This window comes from Pleurodeles waltl, chromosome 6, assembly GCF_031143425.1.
Source record: "Pleurodeles waltl isolate 20211129_DDA chromosome 6, aPleWal1.hap1.20221129, whole genome shotgun sequence".
Classification (NCBI taxonomy): domain Eukaryota; kingdom Metazoa; phylum Chordata; class Amphibia; order Caudata; family Salamandridae; genus Pleurodeles; species Pleurodeles waltl.
Window position 1 is genome coordinate 59,667,354 of NC_090445.1, and position 27,080 is coordinate 59,694,433.

Below are 27,080 nucleotides of genomic sequence, written 5' to 3' on the forward strand. Positions count from 1 at the left end.
TTAAGCATTGCATTTTATTATTCTATGAGCTTTTTGCTGTGCTAATTGAGAAGAATAAATGATTGGATTTGAAAATTGTGAGTAGTTTGGATTTTTAGTATAATAAATGGCCATGGGGGTAGTATTTTTCAATAAAAACTTTTCAAAATTCACCCTTAAAGGGGCATTACAAATCGTGAATAACAAGATTGTCGAGTGTGCCAATTGTTGAGCCACCCAATAATTCTCCAAATGTGGGAGTCTTAAGCCTCCTTTTAGTGAGGATGAGTGCAATTTGGAGCTACTTATGCAAGCTTTATTTTCTTCCGAAATAAAACGAGATATCAAAGACGAGGTGTTTTTGAAAAAAGTGGACGTCACAGGGACATGGTCAAAGGCCATGCACAGCGAGGTGGAACAACATATAGTAAATAAAATTACTTTAGGTTAAAAAAACATAGAAATTCACTGATAAAAACAATGGTTACAGGGACGTTATAGTTAGGTTCTGAATTTACTTGTACAAAACCATAGAAATTCAACAGTTATAGTTAGAGTTCTTTCAAGTAACTATATTTCGCGCCCTAAGGTAACTATAACTCGATCCTTCGCCATGCACAGTTAATTACTCCACATATTATATCATTGATGAGATCTTATATGGCATCTTTCATATTGCTGCAACATTTGTGCATGGTGAAGGTGCCGGTCATAGTTACCTTAGGGCGCGAGTTATAGTTATTTTTTTACTGAAGATATATGAGTATGTGTTTGTATTTGATTATGTATTGGTAGCTAGAATGAGAGAGAGAAAAATTGTGTGAGTTCAAGTTAATGTATTTAATGTTTCAGCTAATAGACTAACTAAACGTCACCTGTTGCATCACACAAAAGGTATATAATTTTGGTTATAGATCAGTGTTACTTGCCAAATGTGAGAAATATAATAACATGTTGCTGTAGAATAATAATAATATGTGAATATATATGTGATCTCTTTACTTGTTAACATCATTTTCATGAAGGAAAACTACAAGAACCAGACCGAGAAGATCACTAGTACATTTGAGCTTCTGAAGCAGTTTCTGGACAAGGAGAAGCAACAACTTCTCAACAAACTGGAAAAGGGACATGAGGAGAACATGAAGAAGATTCAAGAGAAACTCACCAAACTGGAGATATCACAATCTACCCACATGGGCCTGATCACAGAGGTAGAGGAGAAGTGTCAGCTACAAGATGTCCACCTTCTGAAGGTGAGAGCCAGGGTCTGATGCCTGTGAATGTTGAAAGCAATTTTACTTGAAGTGATGAACAGTCCTTGTTGGAAAGGAAAGTCCCCTTTGTGCTCCGGGCTGTGTGTTCCCCTACCAAAGGTCGTTTCCCCAGGGAGTGCTTCTTTTTCACTTGGCCTGGGACCCTAGAGTGGTGATGCGAACACACTAAGTAACCCTCTCTATGAGAGTGGATAATACGGTGTCTACACAGGCTTGTTGTGACTGGATGTAGTGGCAGCTTCACCTATCGAAAGCACTTTGCCACTCTTGCTCATTGGGGATCATTTATTTCTATCTGTGTGGTTCAAGAGTGGGAAGGATAGTATTTGCCTCTGTGTGATTCATGGGTGGGAATGTGGGTATCGATGTGATGGCTGACATGATATGAAGTGGAACCCATTTTGGCTTTCTAGTGTGTCCTGCAACCTTTGATGGTAGACAACGTTTGGTTTTTGTGTAAAGCTGTCAAGACCTTTGTTAACTGAGAAACCCACATCTTTAACGGTCCTTCTGTTCCACAATTGTCCTTTTATTGAGGGCTACAGTTTTCAGTGATTGTTTTTCTTTGCCGCCAACTTCCCTGAGCACTCCTTGCTCTGTTCCATCGCCCTTCCTCATCCTCCTTACAATTTTTTTTACCTGGCTGTCAGGGTCGAATAAACATCTGTACCTGACCTGGCTGAAACCAGCTCAGGAAAGACATCAGAGGTCATGCAGCATGTATTTGGAGAATCCCCCTAATTTTCGAACTGGATAGGAGAGCTGATTGCTGAGCTCTGGGAATAAATACTGAGCAGCCTGACCATTACTTTGTCCCAGAATCCTTTAATATCAAGGGCAGGGCTGTAAGCCAGTACATTTGAACAAATGTTTTGAGCCATTGCCTGAATCTGCTGATTTCTAACCTCCTTTTAGCAGGCTTGAGATTAGGAACAGAGAGAGTCCTAATACTGAGTTTAGTGGACCATAAACAGGTGGTGCTCCCACATCGTAAATGGTGGTAACCTGGCTTTCTTTAGAGTCAGAGAAAGTGCTTGAATAATACTGGAAGAACTGACACTGTCTCTATTGGAATAATCCTTTGGCCAGATGGCCTTTCTACCACAGGACTATCAGGTCATATTGTGGTCGACTAGTTTATTAGGGTGGTCCAACAAAATGTCCCTGCATGGGCACATGAAGCTCGGCTTCCACAAAGTGATTGTGAGATTTCTATAAATTTTTATATTTTCTCACTGCCTCTACTAAATAGACTATTAGTTATAACCACATGAAAACATCTTCTCCAAATCTAGCACTAGTCAGGCAGAGTGAGGGATTTGAAAGGGAACTCTGTACATGATGTTGAGAAGCTTGCAGATGTTTATGGAGGTATCGAGCCCAGTCACAAAGCCATTTTGAATAAGCTCAGGAAGTATTTGTAAGTAATCGGTCCATTAGACTCTTGCTTAATATTTTGTAGTCATTACCCAAGATCACCAGTGGCCTGAATGAAGGCAATTGAGTCTTGGTCAGGTTTGGATATTGATACTAGGAGGAACAAACCTGGGAACAGGGGAAGATTGCCCATCTGGAGGGCTCTTGTGTATATTGCAGCTAAATGGGGAACCAGGTGAGTTGCAAATGCTTTATAATATTTGAGAAGGAACCCATCTAGACCAGGGGTTTTCCCTGTTGCTAACTACCACATTGCTAATCTGATTACATCTTCCGAAGTCAGGCCACCAAGCTCTTACCAGCGATGTTCAGGTATGCGAGGAAGTGTAAGTGGTACCAAGAACTGGGTTCGCCGACTGCAGCTAATCTGTGGGGGGCTTCATACACCTTTGAGCATTATGTATAAAAAGCATCCAGTATGTCATATCGGGCTTAAATCACCATGACAGAACTGTATAGATACAATTGGGGCTATTTGGATATCCTGCCATATGAGTCACACTAACAGTTTACCAGCCTTATCACCCTCCACACAAGTCTTAGAAGTGTAGACAGTGTAGTTCAGATAACACTCATAACAATTAAAGCTGCTCGTTTAGTGTGGGCGTTTGCCAGTGCCACATCTCTGATCCGTCTCACTTCTTGCCCAGTCTGCATGCCTCTGCCAGGCTTTCTAGAGCACACACTGAAAAGGGTGTCCTTCTCTACTTCCAGAACAAAGAGTTCATGAACAATGCTCACAATGTTATTAGAATTTCAATGTGCATGATAGCCTGATGATCATAACTGATTTAAAAGAAATCTGAGTTTGCGTCCATTGTGGATGCAGTCACCTCTGGTCTGGAATGCAGGACTGCCTGATTTAATACTGTTGGTTGTTCTGAGACTAAACACCTACCAGACAGAACAATAAAAACATTAAATACTGGCAATACTTTGTTTTACTGCAGCAGTTCTTTAATATTTAGATGCTGCACTATCCACCAATCATAGCTCATGGTCCATCTGCAGTACAAATGAATGGTTCAATGTATTCATGATTGGATATTAATCTTGTCCTCTTTCTACCTTTCTCTCTAGGATGTAAAAAGCATTTTAAAAAGGTATGTTCTCTTACTTTTTTGAATTTGTTGCAGAGCTGTTGCAGAATTATTTTTAAGATCAAGTAATTACAATATACACTCATTAATTAATCTGTTATTTCCTTTATGATTTATAACCATTACATGGTGCAGCCAGTTTGTTTGATTCAGGAAATATAGAGCCTTCAAGCTTCTTCAAGGCTACATGTTACAATAAACAAAAGTAGGATAAACAAAATAAAAATATGTTAGTTTCTAGTTGGCTTACTGCTGATACTGCAGTTATTAAGCCAAACACCTAAACCTAGGGTTAATGGCTGTGAAAGAATCATATTAGTAATCATGAGTTGGGATGTTCCAGGCAGAGTTAATGTGTTTATTTAATTAGATACGTTTATAGAAATCCTAATAGTAATTCAGTGAGAAATGGCACCATAATATGATCGCTGTACGTCGTATCCTTAAGATAAATATACCTTGTCTTCATTAGTGTGTATTTGCTGTTAACCCAGTCAATATTTTTGTGCAGTATCTTTACACAGTGAAAAAGTTAATTGTCAAGCGGACTTTTGTCAGTATTAAAAACACACGGGAATGGAGAAGGAATAAAGTCCCACCGCTCTCCAAACAACACCAAGCTAACAGGGACACTTTCCCTTTAGCTAATCTCTACGTCAACATGTTTTGCGCCCTCAGTGTCCTTACAGATCGCTTGGCGCTTCATCAGGACCAAAACTAACAAATACTCATAAGCTGCTATGTATCCCTGATCGGGTTTTAAGAGAAAAAACTACTTACATAAAACACTACACTGCTTATGGCCTAAATAGGCAAACCTTCCCATATTAGGGAATGAGTTCTTTGGGACAGAACGGACCATTGGGACTAACGTTGCTAAATTCTGTGTGGTCCCTCAGCGAAGACCTACCTGGCGGCCACTCTCCCTGAAGATGTTCATAGAAAGAAATGTATATGAAAATAAATACGCTTAATACCAGTCAGCATAAAATTGCTTTGTTTATTTGCCAATGAATTTGTAGTGGCGGTTGCCACTAGGTAGTTATAGTTAGAACCTAGTTTCTATAAAAAAATGTTTTATTTGTCTTGCTTATATCTTTGCCGCCACTTGACGAATCTTCACTAAACTTTCTAATAAAATGCAACAGTCATGTCAGCTGCTGTCTGGAAAGATTTGGGGTGATCTGTCACGCGGGGCTCAGAAAAAAGGGGGGGGGCAAAAAAGGTGTGTTTCCAGTGTTAATTCCTATAGGGAATTTTGCACAGCTCAGGAGCCCGAACCACTTGACAAAATTACACCAAATTTGGCAGAATGACATCTTTTGGTACAGAAATCTCCCTTTTTAGGTCGAGCATTGCAGTGTGTATGCGCTGCTTTTCCGACGTGTTGGTGTGTATCTGGGCTTTTAACAACACCCACCTCACACCCATCACTACCACTCGTTCGTGGGCTTGCCCTTCAAAAATCCTTTGATTACATTGGTAAATGGGTTACCTTTGTCCCTCCTTGAGGAGGTTTTGTTACCGCCTTGGCCATCGCCCCTGTTACATGTCTAATTGCACTTTTGCCGATAAGTTTAACTGTGAGCGAACTTCTTTTCCTTTTGTGTATCTCTTCACGCTGATGCTCATGGCGGCCGCGGCGCTGTTAATTGGCTCCCTTATGTGAAATTGTTTAACTTTCAATTTTCAATTTATATGGCAAGAAAAGTCGGGTTAAGAGTTTATAACGCTAATAACTCTAATTCGAGCAGATGCGAGACCCATTGCATTGCAAATGCTTGTTGCTATTTGGTGTAAATCCGTTCAGCATTTTTTTGAGAAATTTATAGAACATCTAAATTTGCATATATAGGGCCGTAAAGGCTCAGCGAACCCTCCTGATCTCGTGTTGAGATCTGATTGGCTGCTAACACTTCAACAAGGAAGTGTTGGCAGGCATATTGAGACTCGGTTTTAGCTGAGACTCACAAGAAACGTAAAAGAAAAGGAAAAGGGGCCAGGAAGGTGTAGGAACACCCTAACCCCTTAGCTCTGGTGCTGGGATCCAGAGGAACTCCCACCCCAGGACAATCATGGCAGATCTGCTGAAAATTCCAAAGCTCCCACACTTGTTTCACTAAAGCCCTCGAGTGGGCAAGGTCCCGGGGGCATTTCAAATTTGAACGGGGGAGGCTGCATGCCCCCGCGCCACCCCAGGAACCACCACCACCCCGGGGCCAAGTTTAAATCTGGCCCCTCTGCAGCCCAGGGGACCGCCACCTCCCTGTGACTGAGTTCAAATCCAATGTGGGTGGAGCCACTTCCCCAGGGCAGATATTTATTTCTGTGCAGGTGAGAGGGTGCAGGGCCCCCTCCTGCATCCCCAGGGACCACCACCTCCCCAGGGCTTCAAGAAAATGTAATGCAGGGCTGCATGCCCCCCATTGCGCAGCCCTGGGGACTGCCACTTACCAGGGGGCTTTAAACAAGTATGATGCAGGAGTGCTGTGTGGCCACCCCCGCAGCCCTGGGGACTGCCACCTCCCCAGGGCTTTCAATAAATACAGTGTCAAACAGCTCCCACTGGCAGAAAGAGGAGTTTTCATCTGTTTCCCTGCACACAAATTTGTGTGCAAGGAAACAGATGAAAACATTGCTCCCACGTGCAGGGAGCTGCTATTTAAAGCAGCTCCCTCCTTCTGGGAGCAGTTTCGGCTCCTGCAGGATGCGAGGAGCCGGCTAGGATGGCCGGGACCTTCAGGCTCCCCTGCGGCCCTGTCACTCTCTCTCTCTGTTCCATGCACTGCTAATTGCCCCACAAATTACGGCACTCATGATATCTTTGATAACATCATTGGATAATATCAATGTAATATTTGCAGTAAACCTTTTGACGAAAAAACTGTGCATGGCGTGGGAGCGAGTAATAGCTACCTTAGGGCACAAGTTATAGTTACTAAAAATAATTCTAACTATAACAGGCGAATTTCTATGGTTTTGTACGTATGTGAGCTTAACTATAACGCCCCGTATATTCTATTTTTGTTATTGTATACTGATAGTAATTCATAATTTCCGCTTCTAATATCTGGTGTTAAATTTTTAAAAAAAGTTTTGTGAAATATGTAGAGTAAATCCCTTATTAACATTGATATTGTGTTCTTTGCATGTCCATCTGGGAATTGGTCAAGTTGTGTTCTATTTTTAAATGTGGAGCAATGGAGTTTAGTGCATACCTTCAATGTCATACATACTTAATGTATAACACTAGTATGTTATGTATGGTATGCCATCCTCATCTGCCATATTAGTTGAGCGTGTCCACAATAATATTCAGCTGGTTCATGGTAATATTTGAAATACACTTACAAAATTACTGCCATTAATTCATACCTAGTAAATGGTCCATGAATCCTCTGTCAATTAACTATCAAATTATCTCTGAAATTTAAATTCCGGACAACCCAGGCACCTATTTTAATTTCTTGGACACTACTGAACATATTTACACCTAACCATAGAAAGCGCTTCATTGCCTAACATTCTTCTCACCACTATAGATGCCATCATACCTGAGTTCCACTGCTGGGATATCAAAGACCTTGCCCCACTGTATCTCAACTTCCAATAACTATGTTAGAGCGCAGAGACGCCCGGGATAAAGTGGAAGGGATAGAAAGACAACAGCCAATAATGTATTCAACATTGAGTCCTAAGCATGATGATTGCCACTCGTTAACACATTAACACTTCAATATTTGTTTAGTGGTCATATACACCTAGAATGAAACCCGTCGCAATTGCCCGTGGGGGCGTTCCACTCCTTCTTGGCTGTCTGACTCTTTGAAGAAAATAAAACGTATGGTAATCATAAACTTAAAATATGAGAATGACATTAGTATGTCCATTCAAAATATGAGTACCATAATATTGGAATATACATAGCCGGTTATTAGAATAGAATTATGTATGTTCATGACATTTATTTTATGCCAACACTAATTGCAGAACTGTTGCTTCATACACGCTGCTATCGTTTTCTTCCTTCAAACAAATGCTGACTTTTTAAGTTCAATTAATTAACTGCTAGAACAGTTCTGGGTTTCGACCGCGGAACGGTATTCTGACGGCGGGACTTTGGCGGGCGGTCTCCGCCGCCCGTCAAAGTCCGAATGAGGGCCTAAATCTTTTCCTGTATCCTGAATGCATACTGCAGTAATTTGAGGACATGAATGGTGAGACAACTATGTTAAGGAACCAACCATCTGTGAGTCAAGGCTTTCTTGTCCTGTCTCTGATTGTAGGTCAGAGTGCATTTCACATGCATCGAAGAACAAAAAATTAAATGGGAATTAAAATGGGAAATGGCACCTTGGCATCTCCCTTTTTCTTACCCCTTGTTTGACACTTATTTACAAAACTTGCCATGAAGAAAATTGGTCTAACAAAGCTAAAGTTCTTAGGAGAACTAAAAATGCTTTTCCTATGGAAATGTTGTCCTATACATAAGTAGATTTGTGGTTTTCCTACCATGACATATATATAATTAGGTAGCTATAGTTAGTACCATGTTTCCATAGAACAAGTTTTTTTTGGTTTACTAATGACTTTGGCACCGTTTGACGTATCGTCAGGATACTCCTCCAAAAAAGGTAATCAGTCTCTGGAAAGTTTTAGCATGATCCATGTATTTTCCATAGGAAAATTAGTCACATCTGCAGCCAAAACAGCTGAATGGAATTACACCAAATTTGACAGAAAGTTAGAAAGTTAGATCTTGGTCCAGAAAGCATATTTTTTTGTAATTTGGTGTGAACCTGTTCAGTAGTTTTTTAAAACTTTTGGTTCAACACCTTATTATATTTCAGACATCAGAGGCTCCACACTGCACACAGATTTTGAGATAAGATGTGATTGGCTGCCACAACGTCAACAGAAATGTGGCTGCAGAAATTTGGGAATTCGGGGACTCAGTCAAGGGGGGGCATAGTAAGGATACTCTCCCCCTATAACTGGTGGGGGCCACAAATGGTGGTCTCCCGTATTTTCTAAAATCCGCCAGGATAGGCCAAGGCTGAGAGGGCAGTACATTTTTTTTTTTTTTTTTATAGGGAGTGGGTCATGCAGCCCCAATCCCGAGCCTTCATGAGCTCTGAAGGACCCCATCTCCAGGGCAGGTATTTCATTATTGGGAGGGAGGAGCGTGCCCACCCTCCCCAAGCCTCAATGAGGCCCCGGGGACCCCACTCCACTTGGGCCAATTTTTATGAAATGGGGAGTGGTGTTCATCCCCTTCCCCAACTCTCGAGGAGACCTCAGGGAACCTGTTCCAGAAGCTGAGATTTTGAAAATGGGAGGGGACATACAACTCTCCTTCCCGAGCCTCGTAAGGGCTTCAGGGACCTCATCCCCTCAGGACCAGTATATTTTCTGGGGGGAAAGAGGGCATGCTTGGGGCCCCCCTCTCCAAAGATCATCTCCGGGACCCCATACCCTGCAGTTCGATCGCAATGACCGAGGCACCCATCCCACTAGACACTGTTGTGTTCCCTTCCCAAGAGAGTGCAGACAGGGAATAGAAATCTACTTCCTGCCCACATTCTCCTGGGCAGGGAAAATGATTTTGCTCCCTCCCAGGTGGTAGCAGAAAAAAAAGGCTGCTGGAGAAAAGCAGTGCTGGGGAGGTGGCAGGTACTATAGCTCCAAGAGATTAAGGCATTGTGGATGCCCTGGGTGGGCCCCGGTTCACTCACCAATATTGTAAGTCACCAGCTCTCACCAGGCGAGCCCACAAGGACCGCAAGAGGCCTGGGTCCCACCTCACCACGCCGAGTGACTGCTATTTTTAGGGTGCCCTGGGTTGGCACTGGGGTACCCAGTGATTAAAAAGAAAAAGTTAGTGCTGCGGGCAGCCATGATGGGTGACGGACGACAAGGGATGCAGAGGTTCTTTGGGATCACCCAGCAGCCCCCAGCTGTAAGTGCCTCAGGCGAGCACCATGGTAATCAAATTAACAATAATTAACAATAATTTAAAGGATACCCCATGATACCGTAGGGCTTTTTTGAAGTACATATTTTCTTACTAGTTTGTTCCCTTAGAAAAGGCTGAGGCATCGGCAAACATTTTCTTTTATGTTGTGGGAGCTGCAGAACGTGCAGAAACCCTCCAGCAACTTTAAAAGGCAGTAAGTCTCCTGGGGCTTTGAGAGCTTACCATGTTTTTTAAAATCACTGGGAGTCTTCAGCTGGAGTGCAGGGACCTCTAGTAGTTGGTTCTATTTATTTGTTGAGAATATTTAATGACAATTATACATTTATGAAAATTAACCTTTAATTATAGTTGTTGGTGACTTTTGACAAAGCCAGTATGTCTACCTTACTTACAATGACATCCTTTATATTGTTACAAATAGCCAGCCATGTGCTGCAGAGTGGGATTGGGGCCTCACTGCTGGCCAGACCCTGCATCCAACCCCATGCCAAACAGCCGCAGGCCATATCCTGCACACATCCCCACTGAGTGCATGCCAAAGCCTAAGCGCAGTGAGGGGATGGCCGCCCACGGGAAATTGGGTGAAGGGCTTTGCCGCAGGCAAGGCCCTGTTCCTATCCGCACCCGAAGGCCCACCATTCTTAATGGGGATTTCGGTACCAGCAGGCGTTTGGGCTCAGGATGCGGCAATGGACATCTTACTTTCCATTATAAAATACCATGGAAATTCACTGAAAAAAACACAAATGTTTAAGGGACTTTATAATTAGGTGCAAAATTTCAGGTAAAACATACCATTTTAATCAACAAATCCACTGAACTTTACCAGTTCTGGTTATCTCAAATAACCATAACTTGTGCCCTAAAATAACTATAACTTGTTCCCTAGCCATGCACCACTAATTAACTTGCATATTCTATAAGTCATGGCATGTTCTGTGACATCATCATTAACATAACTGCAACTGACATCATCAATGACAACAAACGCTGTGCATGTCTGGGGAGTGAGTTATAGTTACTTGGTTAAAAGTTAGAGGTATTGGGACCGTTAATCCATAGAAACTTCTTCAATCGTTGTTCACAGACTGTCCTCGTAGTCCTATTGTTAAAGGGAACTTGTTACTCCTATTTTCCAATTCAGCTTTGCGGTCCACAGATCCTACAGCTCTGATTAGCAGTAAATGTCTGTTGCAACTGATGTTACAGGATGCTTTGATTGGTCCACAAGGTCTGCAAAGTGAAGTGGGTAAGAACCGATAAGGGACAGGTAAATCGTCCCCTGACCGTCAAGCTCATGCATAGAGGCCCCAAAGGAACCACATTTGTTTACCAAATCACTTAAAACACGGGCTGTTGGGCCCTTTTTCCCCCTCAACCGCGCCTTCTGTGTGTGGAACCATGTGCAGGTGTGTGAACCCTGCCCAGATGCTGCAGTTTCATCAAGGGTCCTCAAGTTTCTAGGGTTTGCAAACCCTAAAAAAAGAAAATTATATTAAAACATAAATACTAAAACTACTAAAAAAGATATAATAAAAAAATTAAATAGGGATGCTCCCTACTTGGCCTCTTATTGTAAGTTGTGCCACCCATGGTAGCTATTGCCATATATATTTTTTATTTTTGTGTTTGTTGTACGGTAAATAGTTGTAATGCTGATGTGCAATCAACTGGATGAACTTTGGTAGCCAGCACAACTTCAGTGCCTGAAACATGACACTTGGGGGTTTGCACAACACAGGTGCTTGTACATTCCAGGTTCCTCTGGCACCTTATGGTGAACGGGTACTGGTGTGAGCCCAGATCTTTTCTTTGTCCAAGCTTCACGCTTCCTTGGAGTACACACATGACATTCCAGTTTTGCTGCATACGTGTCCCTTCAATTTGCCTCTCATGAATCCACTTATATGTACCTACTAAAGCCCCACCAGGAGCAGTAGATCTATGAGCCAAGCCTCTGCTTTCAGTTGTAATACCCAACTACAAGTACTCACAGAACACTCATACTGTATACCTTCACATTCCACAGAGTCTAACGCTACACTGACTCAGAGATGCTCGCCAAACAAAGGATACCATGCAGCCTCCTAGTCCATTCATTCTTACACCTTTGAAGGTCTCCATTCCTCTCATTTACCCCCTCATCAATGCATGTCGATTTGTCCTCTATTATTTTGGTATATTTCTTCAGACAATATTCATGCTTACCACCTGATATGTTTCAGATTCCTCTCAGGTATCTCATTGTTGAGACAACTTTTTCACATTTCTCCGGGGGTTTTCTCATTTTTACTTAATTATCTCATGGCTGAGCGGCACTAACCCCCTACCCCCAAACCCTACTCGGGTCTAGATATTGAATGTCATCTATAGTATTGTTCTCTGATTCCCAGGTGTGATGACGTGAAGATTGTGAAGCCTGAGAAAGATGCCATTGTGGAGAAGACTTTGCAAAGTATTGGAGAAGATACCTCCCTGCAGGAGAAGCTCTTGGAACTAAAAGGTTGTTAATCTTGGCACATTTATGAGAGAAACCTATATGGTAGCTATTTCTATTTGAGAGAGAAAGTTATAAATGATCTTGAAGAACTGGACATATTTAATAGGGTATAGAACCAACCGCATGGGTGTCACAAACGGTAGTAACAAGCTGCCGAGGTTCTAGCTATACAAATACCATATATATACATACATGGCCGGACTGGCCAGCTAGGCATGCTGCAGGCAATCCCCTGAGAGACTGGAGCCCCAGGAGGCCAGGTTTGAAACTTGGAGGCCGGTATTGTCCTTCAGTGCAAGTTACGCAATCCCGGCGGCAACTTGAAAGAGTTGCACTGAATCGAGCGCGCATTTGCACGTCTGCACATGGTGACTGGATTTATCATTTTTGCTAGGGCTGTTTTAGGGTCCCAGTCCGGCCCTGTATACATATACTGAAACTCCAGAAATTAAGACAAAATAAGAATATCTATGGACATGAGATACCAAACAAAGGCGGTCATTCTGACCCTGGCGGTTGAAAACCGCCAGGGCAGAGTGCTGCGGAAGCACCGCCAACAGGCTGGCGGTGCTTCATGGGCAATTCTGACCGCAGCGGTAAAGCCGCGGTCAGAAAAGGGCAACCGGCGGTTTCCCGCCGGTTTACCCCTGCCCCAAAGAATCCTCCATGGCGGTGCTGCTCGCAGCACCCCCATGGGGATTCCGACCCCCTTCCCGCCATCCTGGTCCTGGCAGTAAAAACCGCCAGGAACAGGATGGCGGGAACGGGTGTCATGGGGCCCCTGGGGGCCCCTGCACTGCCCATGCCACAGGCATGGGCAGTGCAGGGGCCCCCTAACAGGGCCCCATAATGATTTTCAGTGTCTGCCTAGCAGACACTGAAAATCGCGACGGGTGCCACTGCACCCGTCGCACACCAGCAACTCCGCCAGCTCCATTCGGAGCCGGCTTCATCGTTGCTGGGGCTTTCCCGCTGGGCGGGAAAGTCAGAATGACCTCCGCGGTCATTTGACCGCGGTACGGTCTTCTAGCGGTTCCCGCCAGGCAGGCGGCTTCCGCCGCCCGCGGGGGTCAGAATGACCCCCAAAGTCATTTACAGGTAGCGCATAACCCCTATTTTTAGAGAAGGTATCACTGCACAGCTTAAGGACGCAACCTTATTTTCAAAACGAGGTTTGAATGCCAGGATGCCACCTACAGAAGCCAAAGAGATCATCAAACCAACATTATGTTCAACCATATTGAATTAATGAGGTAAAATTTCTTGCATTTTGGAATCTAATTTGCAGCAGTATTTCTAAACATTATGCAGGAGACACTGGAACTCTCAGCAATGTTATATTTATTAGTTTTTGCAGCAGGTGAACAAAATCAAAATAAACAATTGACAGCATCTGTCCTTGAGGCATGTGTCACATTAAACAGAGAAAGTGCAAATGAAAAAGCTGCTTGATATAAAAATTCAAACACTATTCAAAAACATAAGTTACGGTCAAAATGTTTCTTATTTTTGAACTGGGAGGGAAAAACTGTATATCAGTCTGATCTAGCCCCATCGAAAAAGTCATTTCAACTGAATCATTTGCTGTTTTAACAGTGCATTCAAACCGGGACATTAGTCAGACTTCTTCCTCACCTTTATGAAGGAATCAGACGAATGAAATGAAATTATATAAATGTGTTAAGTGCACAGTTACCACACGGCGCCAAGGCGCTTAAGAGAAGGTAACTCTGAAGGAAAAAGCAAAATAAGAACTCCTATCACGAAGAAAAACTAACTAGCCATAAATAAAGTGAAAAGCCCGGTCTTCAACGCTTTCTGAAAACTATTGTGTTCCTGAAAATCACTGATAGCTTGTGGGAGAGAATTCCACAGTTATTCTGCGGCCACAGAAAACCCATGCTCTACCACCTGGTCTTCAGAAATTTAGAAATAACTACCAGATGGTAGCTATCGGACCAAAGCTGTCTAGTGGGGATACATCTCTGGGCATTTTTGTCAGTCCTCTGGGCCCATTATTTTGCACCAACCTTTGAACAATGCTTACAGCCTTAGAGGTAATGCTTTCGCTCATAATAGCCAATGCAGTTTGGAGAGCCCCGCTGAGAATGACTGGTGCTTAGGAATTTCAAGTATCAGTCTTGCGGCCTGTAATAAATGTAGTTTAGCAGTTGCGATTTTATTCATCCCCAAATAAAGTGCATTACAATAGTCTAACCTAGAAGATATCAAGACAAGAACTACCTGCTTGTGTGCTTTCAGTGGGAAAAAGGGGAATACCTTTCTCAAAGTCCAAATGATCCAAAAACATGTGGATACCATACGATAGACCTGAAGGTCAAACGATAACTTGATATCCACAAGTACTTCCAAATTTTTGGCAGAGTCTGCCAGGATGGGCAGTACCCCTACCCAAACCAACCGTACGCATGATAGCACTCTACAGACCTCTCCAATACCTCTTGGAATTAAGTCAACATTTAGTTTGATTCAATTAGTGTTCTCTCAAGAAATGTCTCACCCTTCACAGTTTCCTCCTCAGCTTCCTTATAAGGAGCTGAAATTGGAACTGGCAAAAAGCACAACCCGTGCCGAGACTATCGATCCATCCTCTCCTTTACTCATTTTAGGGCTTACTTTTCGTATTTGTGCATCAAGAATCAACTTTCCAAGAAAGCTCAAGCATAGATGGTCATAAACTCTTATGAGCAGCCGAACCTACATCCAAGTTTGAATACCTCTTACTCGTATAATAATATTAAGTTGAAGTTTGTGGGTACGGATAAGCAACTTTCCCTGAAAAAAACATGACACCTCATTGGAAGCATTGTTGGCCTAATATACCTTCTTTGTGAGTTTAAACAAGAAACTGTATTACATGTTTTGGATGCCTGTCCGGAATTGACTAATGCATGGAGACACTCTTTGGGCAAGCTCTTTAATATACTACAAATAAAACCTTGTAGGACAGCTTTGATGCTGTGGTTAAGTGGACTGCATTCGCGATTGTCATGCATTTTTGTAAAATATAAGGAGTGTGTCTGCCTTTATGTTACTGCACTGAAAGGTATTTCTAGATGGCAGTACCTGTATATATTTCATATTGACTTGGTACTAGTTTGTCCCTGGAAATTTAACACCACACGGGGCCTGAAGCAGGGCTGCGTTCTTGCGCCTTGCTTGTTCAATCTGTTTATGGCTGATCTCCCAAAACATCTGGAAAACGTATATGCCCATGGGCCCACCTTCGCAGGACACAACGTTAAGTACCTGCAATATGCTGATAATACAGTACTACTTAGCAATACACCAATAGGATTACAGTGAATAATAAGTTCTTCTGATGGAAATGTATCAGCTAATCGCTTGAAATTGAACTCTAAAAAACCCAAAAATCGTCTCAGTAGGTCATGCTAAGGTGAAATTTCGGGCTTGGAATGTCATGGACGAGCCTGTAGAGTACGTGATGTCATATATCTTGGGGTTATTTTTGACAATAGAGTGTCTTTCAAAGGCCATTGTAACCAATTGACTGCAGAAAATGAAACTGATATATATTCCTTTAAGACCTTGCAAAGTGAGCTGGTATGCTCAAACTAGCACATGTGTTTAAAGTTGTGGAGGCAAAATTGGCCCCTGCGCTGGCCTATGGATCAGTTATCGTTCACGGCAGTGAGACTCCTCTCTTAAATAAGCTACAAATAAAGCTACAAATAAAGGCATATAAATCCGTTTTTAAATTACCAAAGGGAATAGGCAACATGATGTCCACCTTGAGTTTAGATCACAAAATGAAGGCCCTCATTATGAACATTGCGGTCCGTTCTGCTCCGTCGACGGTGGCGGTAGAAACCGCCAACAGAGGAGTGGTCCGGACCGCCAAATAATGAGCCAAATGAAACACATGCATCCCGCGCACCACCCACCGCCAGGAAAGGAGTCCCACTGACGACGGCAGAGTCCGCCCACAGGTTGTCGGAAAGGCCCAACCCGCCGAAAAATTATGAACCACCATTCCGTTGCCAGTTCCGGGGCGGGAACCACTGCCACACCAAGCCAGGCGGAAATGAAACAAATATAAGGAAACCCTCACCGGAGTTCCACAAAACGTGCAGCGGCAGTCATGGACAGAGAGCTGCTGATCATGCCAGCCCTGCTCCTTGCCATATACGTACACAACCGAGACCGCCGACGAAGACGACAACGGTAAGTACCGAAACCTACGACACAAGGGAGGAAAGGGCACAGTTTCATACCCACCCACTCTGCAATGCCCCCCAACCCTTCTCAGCAGCACAAGTCAGACACCCCACACCAAGAGGTACGTACCCGACCAAAGGCAAAAGCAACTTTACCATAGTACATACAATAGCCCCACACCCATTAAAAATTAAAACAAACACCAGGGTGGAACTGCGTGCAGCCCAAACACAGGCCACACAGAAACTTTAATTTGTGTGTTTTGGGAGGTCGGGGGGTGGACACAGTGGAGGAAGACAGACAGCTAGTGTGGATGTATGTTGGGTGGGTGTCTGCAAGTCTGGTGAGTGTGCTGCATGTGCCAACTACAGTAGAGGTGGTGAGTGCAGGTGTGGTGTATGGGGTGCATGTATGGCTGTCTGCTATCGTGGTGAGTGCAGGAAGAGGAACAGTAACAGTGAGTGAAGGTGCAGTGCATGAGGGTGTGCATGTAGAGGGGACAGACAGGGAGGCGGAAGAGGCGGGCACACTGGGGGAAGTGGGCGTTGTTGTGTGTGCAGGTGTCTGTTGGCTGAATGAATGCTTGTGGTGGGAGGTGTGGTGCTTGTGTTTGGAAGTGTGCTTCTTGTGTGTTGATGTGCCTGCAAGCGGGTCTGATTGTGTGCTTTGGACGGGTGAAGGGAGTGTGGTGCTGGAAGGGGTAGAGGAGGTTGGAGGGGGGATGGAATGGGCAGGGAAACTGGCTGCCGTCCAAGAGGAGGCCAGAGCCTGAAAAGATCTCTGTAGGGCAGACACGGCACTGTGAATGCCATCCAGATAGGCATTGGTCTGCTGCACCTCTGATGCCAGACCCTGGATGGCATTGACAATGGTTGTCTGCCCTACAGAGATGGTTAGCCTCCTCTGTGAGGGCAGCAGGGCTGACTGGGGCAGGGGAGGAGGTGCCTGGGGCGAAGGAGACGCCCACCTTTCTGGGTGGGCGGGCACGGGCAACTCAGTGGGGAGCAGAAGGGAGGGCGGTGATTGGATGGGTGGTGGCGGAAGATCTTACGGTAGTGGTGTGTCCACTAGGGTCCTCCACCGCCGGAGGACCCCCATCAGAGGATGTCTCAGAGTCACTACCTCCTGTGGTAGTAGACTCCCCCGTGGAAGTCCCCTAGCCCTCCCACCCACTGGTCCCCTGGGCGTCCGTTGTCTCTGCCTCAGAGGATCCGTGGGCTGCTGCCTCCCCACTTGCCGGTGCCTCAGCTCCCTTGCCTGATGTTGATGCTGTAGCAAACCAACACAAGAAAACAGGGATTGGGAGACAAAACAGGAGAGACACTTGTAAATAGCTGAATGCTGATACTCAATGGCCAGACATACACCCACCCAGCAAACACACCCAACAGGCAGCACCGTACACTATGCCCATGGCCATTCCCCTGACTACTGAGCAGAATACTGACCTACACCCATCCCCTGAAAGAGTATTGGAGCTGAGGTAGGTCAAACCTGACAGGGACATCCCTACACCCTTTGGGGAACATACAGTAGATGGACACCAGTCAAAATCCCTGCTCTAAGCACCATGAGCCCTATCGCACACACACTCATTCTTCCAGGCTGAAGTATGGTCTGTGAGTACTCACCACCTTGTGACTGCTGTGCAGCCTTCAAGCGCCCATCCAGGTCTGGGTACGCCAACGCCAGAATCTTTCGCGTGAGGGGGGGTCAGTGCCCGACGGGCACCCCTTCCACGTTGGGGGGACTTCACCAGCTGGGCCTCACTGATCTTTCGCGCCCAGGGCCGCAGGTCCTCCCACCTCTTTCGACAGTGGGTGCTCTGCCGGTTGTAGACTCCCAGGGTCCGTACCTCCTCGGTGATGGCATGCCAATGTGCCCACTTCTGGTGGGTGCTGACCTAGTAGGGTGACACAGAAATGGAACACAGAGGTCAGGCACCTGAACGACGGGAACAGGTGGCAGATTGTCAAACATAGGATTGACAGTACTCTCAGACATGCAGGACAGTGGCACGCAGCATTCCATGCACCATGGCCCATCCTGGCTCACAGGAGCACACATATGGCGCAATTCACTCCATCCATTACTCACACAGTGCCCCCCAAACCTGGACTCACCTGCACCTCTGGCCGGCCGTAGAGTCTATTGTACAGGGGCAGGACCCCTTCCACTAGCTTCTCCAGTTCTTCCTGGGTGATGGCCGGGGCCCATTCCCCTGCACCACGTGGAACATCCATAGCCAGAGGCAGGCGACAGCAGTACACAGAGTGGAGTACCTGTCCGCACGAGATCAGGGAGTCAAGTGATCAAACGATGACGAACACGCGTATGTTCCACGGCGGTATGCACCATCACCGCCGGCGGCGATCATGATACGCCAGGATTCCCCATTGGCATCCATGTTAGCCAATGAGGGTGCGAACAGCGGTCAACACCGCCGTACGCTGTGACGTCAACCGCTAGCGGTATTAGGTCACTTCCACAACAAAGGGGCAGAACTACAGTGCGCAGACATTTTGCCATCACTTACGCATCTTAAAATTCTTAATACTCACAATGCAGGGCCTACTAGCCATATGAAGCTCTTAGGCCTCTATCCATTGCTTATATTAGCACACATGATTTACTCTGTTCCCTCCTAGTGATGTACATGTACTTCTGTCAGGTTGCAGTAATTGTACAGCCACTACTATGAACAATGCACTGCATGTATTTATCAAATAAGCCAATTTATGTGTGCACATCACTCCTTTTTTTACCCCTCAACGGTACCGACCCTTGGGGTGAGGAAGGGCACCATCGGTGTACAGACCACTTGTGGATATGGGGACCATGGTGGAGCGTCAGATCATTATCACTTACAGACTTTACACGTGCAACTATTCAGGGCCTATGTGCATTACTGGATCCTGCACTGACTCCCGGAAATCGTAATCAGCATGCCATTCCAACTGAGGTGCAGGTGCCCTCCGTACTCCATTTCCTGGCCACATGCTCATTTCAAGTGACAGTGGCCATGGGTGCTGGTTTCTCACAGCCAATGTTCAGCCTGGTACTAACAAGGTTTCTGAATGTATTTGTAAAACATTTGCAATCCTATGTGTGATTCCCCAAAAGTGCTGACCTCCCTGCCATCAAGTCTGACTTCTATGCCTTTGCAAACATTCCCCATGTCATAGGTGCTATCGATGGCACCCGCATAGCTATCATCCTCCCACGAGTCAGTGAACAGGTGTACAGAAACAGGAAGAACTTTCACTCCATGAACATCCAATTGGTATGTACTGCAAACCAGAACATTTCCCATGTGAATGCCATGTTTCCGGGGTCAGTCCATGATTCATTTGTTTTGAGGAACAGTAGTGTGCCACAGAAGATGGAACAACTACAAGAGGACAGAGGGTGGATCATAGGTAAGTTTGCCTGTCACTAGCTGACACATTGCAGAGAACCTGCCTGTTTGACTAAGGGACATTACAATGACGACTCTGTATTGACGCTTTTTCTAAGTGATTCTGGCTATCCAAACTTGCGTTGGCTCCTGACACCAGTGAGGAATCCCAGGACAGATGCAGAGAGAAAACACAATGAGGCCCATGGGCGTACTAGGAGGGTGATATAGCGCACTATAGGTCTCCTGAAGGCTAGATTCTGGTGTCTACATATCTCTGGGGGGTCCCTGGCCTATGGGCCTGATAAGGTGTGTAGAATAGTGATGGCCTGCTGCATGATGCACAACGTGGCTGTGAGACATTCTATCCCCCTTTTGGAGGTGGAGGGTGCTATAGGTCCTGATCAGTTACCTCAGAGAGGTAAGGAGAGTAATGGTGAGGATGAGGAAGGGGAAGATGTCAATTCCAGGAACCAACTGATACAACTCTACTTCCAATAACTGTCTGGGACTTAAGCCTGTAATTGTGGTTAGTAACTGATACTGTCAGTGGGCCATGTCATATAGGGGGGATTGGTCATGATAGGCGAGACACGGACCTCTTCAGCATGTTACTGACAGACAATATATGCATTCCCTCCTTGCCTAATTTGAAACACACATTACCACCACCAAGCACAAATTGACAATAAAGTTGTTGTCTGCCAGTTGCATCCATACTCCAATTTGTTCAACATTGAAGACAGGGGACAGTGTTACAGGTGAGAATTGTGTTTTATTGGTCGAATACAGTGAATTGTGTTATATACAGTCTTGGAATTTGTAAGGATTGGGTGTCCTCAAAACCGACTTGGGGGCAGCCCTGTTGAATGTCATAGGTGGGTCCTATTTGTAGTATAGTACTTCATTTTGCCCTCAGCTGAGTGTAGTTGGTGAATGGGTGGGATGGTTGCTTTTCAGTAGTAGCAGTGTCATTTGTTGGAGTGGGGCTTGTTCTTAGCTGGGTTTCCAGTGCCATATATTGGCCTGAGACTACGTTTGGGCGCCTGCTGTGGAGCTTCTTGGGGTGGCATGGTTGGCCCTTGTGATTCCTGGGAGGGTATTTCCTGTGCTGTTTCTGCTGCTTGGGTCGTCTGTTGCTGGTTGTCCAGGGCTGGTGTGGGGGCCTCTTGTCCAGTGTGGGTGTCAGACTGTTTGTTGACCAACTGCAGCAGTGCTCCAGCAATGGTGGCCATTGTGGCATTGTGTTCTTTCTACTGCTCCATGGCCTGTTGGGGTTGTTCCAGCTGTATCCTCTGACTTTGTTCCAGGGTGGACACAATCTGTGCCAACCTGTCTTGGGTATGTTGGTAGGCCCCCAATACCTCTGCAATGACATCCTGGGCTGCTGCACCCATCCGGTGCCCTACATCCTGAACCACTTGGGCACTTGCCATAGCCCCCTGTGCCTGTGTCCCCTGCACAGGTCTTGATGTGCCACTTGTACTGGGGCCCTCGCCTTCCTGCATGTTGGGAGTGGGAGACTGTGGCCTCTGTTGCTGTGTTCCACCTGTCTGTGCCCTGGGTCCACTGGTGTGGGTGCGCCTCCCCTGGCCTGCTGGTCTTGACTGGGTGTTAGGGGTGACAGTGGTTTCCTGGGTGGGGCTGCTGCATGGTGAGCATCCATGGCTGTGTGAGGGGCCTGCCTGCTCATCAGTGTCCAGGGATCCTTTACCAGTGTCCTGTGAGGTGCCTCTGTCTCCCTGGAGTGCTGTGGCACTCCTTGTCCCCTCCATTAGGGTTGCATGGGTGGTGGTGCCTGTTGGGGGACATAGACATGTCTGTTACATATGCCTGTGGGTTTGAGGTGTACAGAACTGTGCAATTTTGTGCTGCTGTGAGTTTCAGTGGCCTTCCAGGGTGCCTTTGTGAGGTGGACATTGCACTTAGTGGCAGTTGTGGGCTTACATTGTGGTGGGGGGTATTATTCCATTGTAGGTATGTGCAGGGGCGGGGTGGCTGTGCACAGTGAGAGTATTGTGGGCCTGGTAGTGAGTTGTGGGTAATGCAGGGTGGTGTATGTGGTGGCTGATGCCTGGGTGGGGTGTTGGTCCTGGTGGGTGTGGGTGGGGTGGGGTGGGGTGTTGCATGCATTGCAGATGTGTTGTATATGGGTTAATTGTAGATGACTTACCTGTGTCCATTCCTCCAATGAGTCCCTCTGGGTGCAGGATGGCGAGTACCTTCTCCTCCCAGTCAGTGTAGTCAGGTGGTGTTGGTGGCGGTCCTCCCCCAGTCTTCTGCACTGCAATGTGGTGCCTGGATGCCATGGCCCTGACCATCCCCCGCAGGTCGTTCCATCTCTTGCGGATGTCGTCCCTGGTGCGTGGATAGTGTCCCACTGCATTCACCCTGTTGACAATGGTCTGCCACAGTTCCAATTTCCGCGCAATGGGTGTGTGCTGCACCTCGGACCCGAAGATTTGTGGCTCCACCTTCAGGATCTCGTCCACCATGGTCTTTAGCTCCCTTTCGGTGAAGCGTGGATTTTTGGGGGGGACATGGTGAGGGTGGTGGATGCCGTCGGGACTGGGGACGGGGTATGGGTACTCCTGTGTGGGTCGATATGCGTTTTCTCTATGCTGCCGTTCGATGTCTGGCTCTGGTGCTCTCCGTCTTCTGGTCCTGGTTTCGTTGCAAGGGATTGTGGGGTGTGTATGGGGGTGTTTTATGGTGTTCACGATGTGTGTCAGGTGTGTGGGTGATAGGCCTAGCCAATGTGTGCACTTCTCGCTGTTTTGCCCACTTGCCGCCCGTGGTGGTCGCAGCCGCCAATGGTTGTCCGGACACCACTGTCCGCCGAGCTGATTTGTTCATCATTATTTGATTTGATTCTGTTCACCGCCGACATGGCGGTTGGCGGTCTTTCCCGCCATGTTCATACTGACCGCCTAAATGTTAGTAAGAAAAGGTGCTTCTTTAAAATGTCTTAATGTGTTGTTTTATTATCTGAATCAACCACTTTAACCAGACTGTATTGGCAGGAAATGATTAATTCTCAGTATACCACTGCTTGGGGAGCCTTTTTGGTGTGCCTTTGCACATTTGATCTGTCTTTGAATCTATTAATAGAACAAGTCTGAGTCATCATACGATCATTTCAGATGGATAAAGCAGCCTTGATAAGGAAAAGGAATGGCTTGTTTTCTGTCAACAGTTACGAAAAGCTTGAGCTCAGTCTAATTTGACAGCACACTTCTCTCCTTACATTCAGAACACGGTTTTACGACTGAGACTTGTCAGGCACATTATCAAGAACGGTTTACTAAGGTGGTCTCGGCAATGAGATACATTGTGCTGCAGACTATATGGCTATAAAAGAGAAACGTTGCAACATATAATTTGTACTTGTCCAAAATATTGCGAGCGAGACGATCTCTACTGAAACTGTTGTTTTTAGCGGTCGAAGTGAGAACCTGCCGGGAAGCTGTCGATTACTGTCTGTCCGGCTGGTCAATCTTGGCAATGTGCCATTTGGTGAAATGTTTGTCTTTGGCTGATAATCTGATGAATCCTGACTAATGATATAGTCAGTTATGAGTTCTGCAATTCCTCTTCTGCTGATTGGGAGGACCAAATGTAATGTTTGGGTAGGCCTGTTCCTCCTGTTAGAAATGGGCATGTTAAAAGCTTGGATCCTCAGTTGCCCACTTGTTTGATGTTCTTGCACTGGGTGAGTTAGATTAGGTGGGTGGTCCTTTTTAAGGCACCGCTGAAGAGCGCAAGGATTTTTTTTCCTGAACAATCTAGAAACCCCCCTACCATCCACCGCCACCATGATGTCACACTCATACACTTTATGACTAAGAAGTATTTCAACGCTGGGTGAATACACAAGAGTATGAAGGTACTAAAAACTACAATGAATCGAATAGTTTAACCTGCCAGATAGGTTTTGTATCCTTTTCTCCAACAAAGTCGGTAATTGAAACACTGCAGCAGGCTAGGGTGTGATTATTATTATTTTTAATTTATTTATTGATTTTTAGGTCGAACGCGCAAGCGCTTTGACCTCTTGTAAGTATTTTGGGTTTTAACCATGCCCACCGCACACCCATCACTTTCACTTGTTCCTGCGCTCGCCTTTCACAAATCCTTTGTTATCATTGGTAAATGCTTTCTGTTTGTCCCTCCTTGGGGTTTTGTTACCTCCTTGCAGACTGCCCCTGTTAGTTGGATAATTGCACAATTGCCGATAAGTTTGACTGCAAGCAAAGTTCTTATTCTTTTTGTGTCTCTCCTGTGCGCTCATGCTCATGGCGGACATGGCACTTTGAATCGGCTTGCTTATGTCAACTGTTTTACTTTTCATTTACAATTTAAGTGGCAAAAAAAGTCCAGGTAGGAATTTACAACGCTAATAGCTCTAACTCGAGCAAACCTGAGACCCATTGCATTGCAAATGCTTGTTATAAATGGGGTTGTGGACTGTTTTGATAGGTGCGATGCCCCTAAGGTGGGGGGAGGAGGGTGCTGGCCTTACTATTTGGCGATGACACCCTATTGTTATCTAAATCCACCCAAGGGCTCCAACAGTTATTGAATGAGTTTAAGTTTTTTTGTGATGAACATAGGTTGGAGTTTAATGATACTAAGGGTAAGTACATGGTTTTCTCAAAGGGCACATTTAAACTTTTTTCAAGATGTATTTGTGTTGGGGAAAATCTCATCGAATTGGTTCACTCCAAACCTGTGCTGGAACCCACACCTCGAAAAAATCCAGCTTCTCCTCATTCAACCATCTTCAAATAATATAAGGACTCATAAAAGGATAGTCTCTAGGAAAGTGGACCGAGCACTCAAAATTTATATAAATAATCTCTGGGATCAGTTTTATGGAGCAGAACTGTGGGAATCTGGGAACATGAATAATTTATCAATAGCAGAGCACAGTTTAGTAAGATCTCTCCTAAATGTGCCAGCGAGTACCCCTTTAACTCCAGTTTTCTTAGACGTATTGCCCTGAAAGAGAGTGTCAGCTCCTTATGTTCTGGCATCGGCTGTGGACTACAGATGCCTTATAACCATACCGAGTGGGTCGCGCCAAGCCCATTGTGTCTCCGTGTGCTAGTAAAATTCCTTGGTTCCTTTGTCTTAGGGCACTCTTGATGAGACTGTGGTTGGAAACATATTGGCAATCCCCAGAAAGGCTGGCCAAACACAGATTAGAGAGATCTATTGGGAAGCAACCCTGGTGGAAGGTGTGATCAAACCTACGGGATCACTTAGCTCAGCTTTTGTAGATTTTAAACCCCTTACTCAATATGAACATATAATTGATGAGATTTTTCCATCCCTTGCAAGAAAATTGTTTCTACAATTCAGAAATAGGACACTACCTACAAAACTATATTTTAGTAAATGGCATACCCAAGTTCCTCTTGATGACCTGTGTCCAGCTTGTAGGAGTGGACCCAAAACCTTGGTGCACTTACTTTACTTTTGTCCTTATTATAAACATCTGAGGTCAAGGTGGATATTCCCACTTTGCAGAAGCCTCAGTTCTAAGCACCACCTTTAGAATTCTTAGTAGTGACTCAAGGCGAGTTGTGGTGTGTGGAGTAGCAAATATATATATATGTTGCGCATACATTATAAACATGTTAAAGGTCTAGTGCAATTAAAATACAAAAAAGGAAATTTGACCCTGTGTTTCTCTTGCTTTCCTGTCTCTCCCTTCAAGTAATAAAAATGTATATACTCAAAGCATGCAGAAGAGTCAATAGAATGCAACAAATAAACATACCATAATTGCCTAGAAAAATGTGCAGGAAATCACAAAGACTTAGGGCCTCATTATGAGTTTGGCAGTCCTGAGACCGCCAGATTATGTGGCAGTCGGACCGCCAGTAGACCAGCGTCTCTGCTGGAATCAGGTATCCTGATGGGTTGGCGGCAGTGAAAGTTGTGGTCAGCCATGGCAGTGCCAAGTTCGGCACCGCCGTGCTGATCACGATTTTCCTTTCCCCCAGCCTTTTTATGGCGGTGTCCCCACCATGAAAAGGCTGGCAAAAAGGTAGAATTGTTGGCCACAGGGGGCCCATGCATTCGTGGGCAGTTCAGGGGCCCCTCTGTCAGCACCCTCGGAATGTGCACTGTCTGCTAGTGTGCACTCCGAGGGTGCTTTTTGCGACAGCATTGACCTTTGCTCCCTGAGGGAGCTGAGGCCAATGCCGTCGCACTGTTTCCACTGGGCAGACCAGCGGGAATATGATTATACGACGATTCTGACAGTCAGCCCGGTGGAAACATTGTAATGCAACGGTGGTGAGGCCGCTGGCTTGATGGACGCATCACCACTGCCACATTGGAGTTCGGGCGGTTCAACCACCAAACTTATAATCAGCCCGCCAGTGATCTTTAGGGAAATGTACACAAATACAAATTGAAGTGCTTTTTTCATAAAGAGCAGAAAATTATGATCCAAATATTAAACAATTGATCACTCTTCAATTCTCTTCATAAATATATCTAAATATATCTCTAGCTTAAAACATAACATTATGTTCTCACATTTCATTACATCGACGACTAGTTTCCGAGACACTGCATATACCTGTGTCTCTAAACCCAAGGAACAAATAAGACTTTCTTTCCTATTGGAAAACAGTGCAAAATACAATTAGATGTTAAAGAGATTCCAGAACTGAACTGCAAAAATGTCAAATTACCATTTTCCTTAGTTTAATAGTCTTTTTTCCCAGTTTCTCAGTTCACAACTCTTGGAAATTGGCCCAGTAGAAGTTTCAGCATCCATCATCTTCTTGCTTTAATGTGTATCAAGTAAGGCTAGAGATCTCTAAAATCTGTAATTGTCATATGCGCAAGGTACTTCATTGCCGCACAGTCCTTCTGGTCCTTTTTAATAGCGGCATATTTGGTCAAGCCTTTGATCCGCCTTTTTTGACATGTTACAGGAATTCCCAACTCCCACAGAGTTATATTTAGTGGCACCATCATTTTATCTATATTGTCCAGCTATATTACTGTTTGTCTGTTTTCGAGATAAACTATTAGTGTTTATCTCAAGGACCCTACATCTCAGTTTATGATGCTTAGACAATAATTAGTTGATTGTTGGAAGTATCTAAACTTGATGCTTAACAGACCTAGATCGAGTCTTAATGCACTGTTGATAGTACCCGATGGTAGACTAATCCACTTTTTCCAAATA

At 45.1% G+C, this 27,080-nt stretch overlaps 1 protein-coding gene across 2 annotated transcripts in view; it reads left to right on the plus strand.

Moving 5' to 3' along the window:
• The window catches only part of LOC138299195 (E3 ubiquitin-protein ligase TRIM11-like), a 199,480-nt gene that overhangs the window by 101,447 nt on the left and 70,953 nt on the right, over window positions 1–27,080 (plus strand). For both annotated transcript variants that reach the window (XM_069237296.1, XM_069237297.1), the window contains 3 exons: window positions 1,005–1,235; window positions 3,774–3,796; window positions 12,164–12,273. In XM_069237296.1, the coding sequence (XP_069093397.1) occupies window positions 1,005–1,235; window positions 3,774–3,796; window positions 12,164–12,273 (364 nt within the window). The remainder of the gene's footprint in view (window positions 1–1,004; window positions 1,236–3,773; window positions 3,797–12,163; window positions 12,274–27,080) is intronic.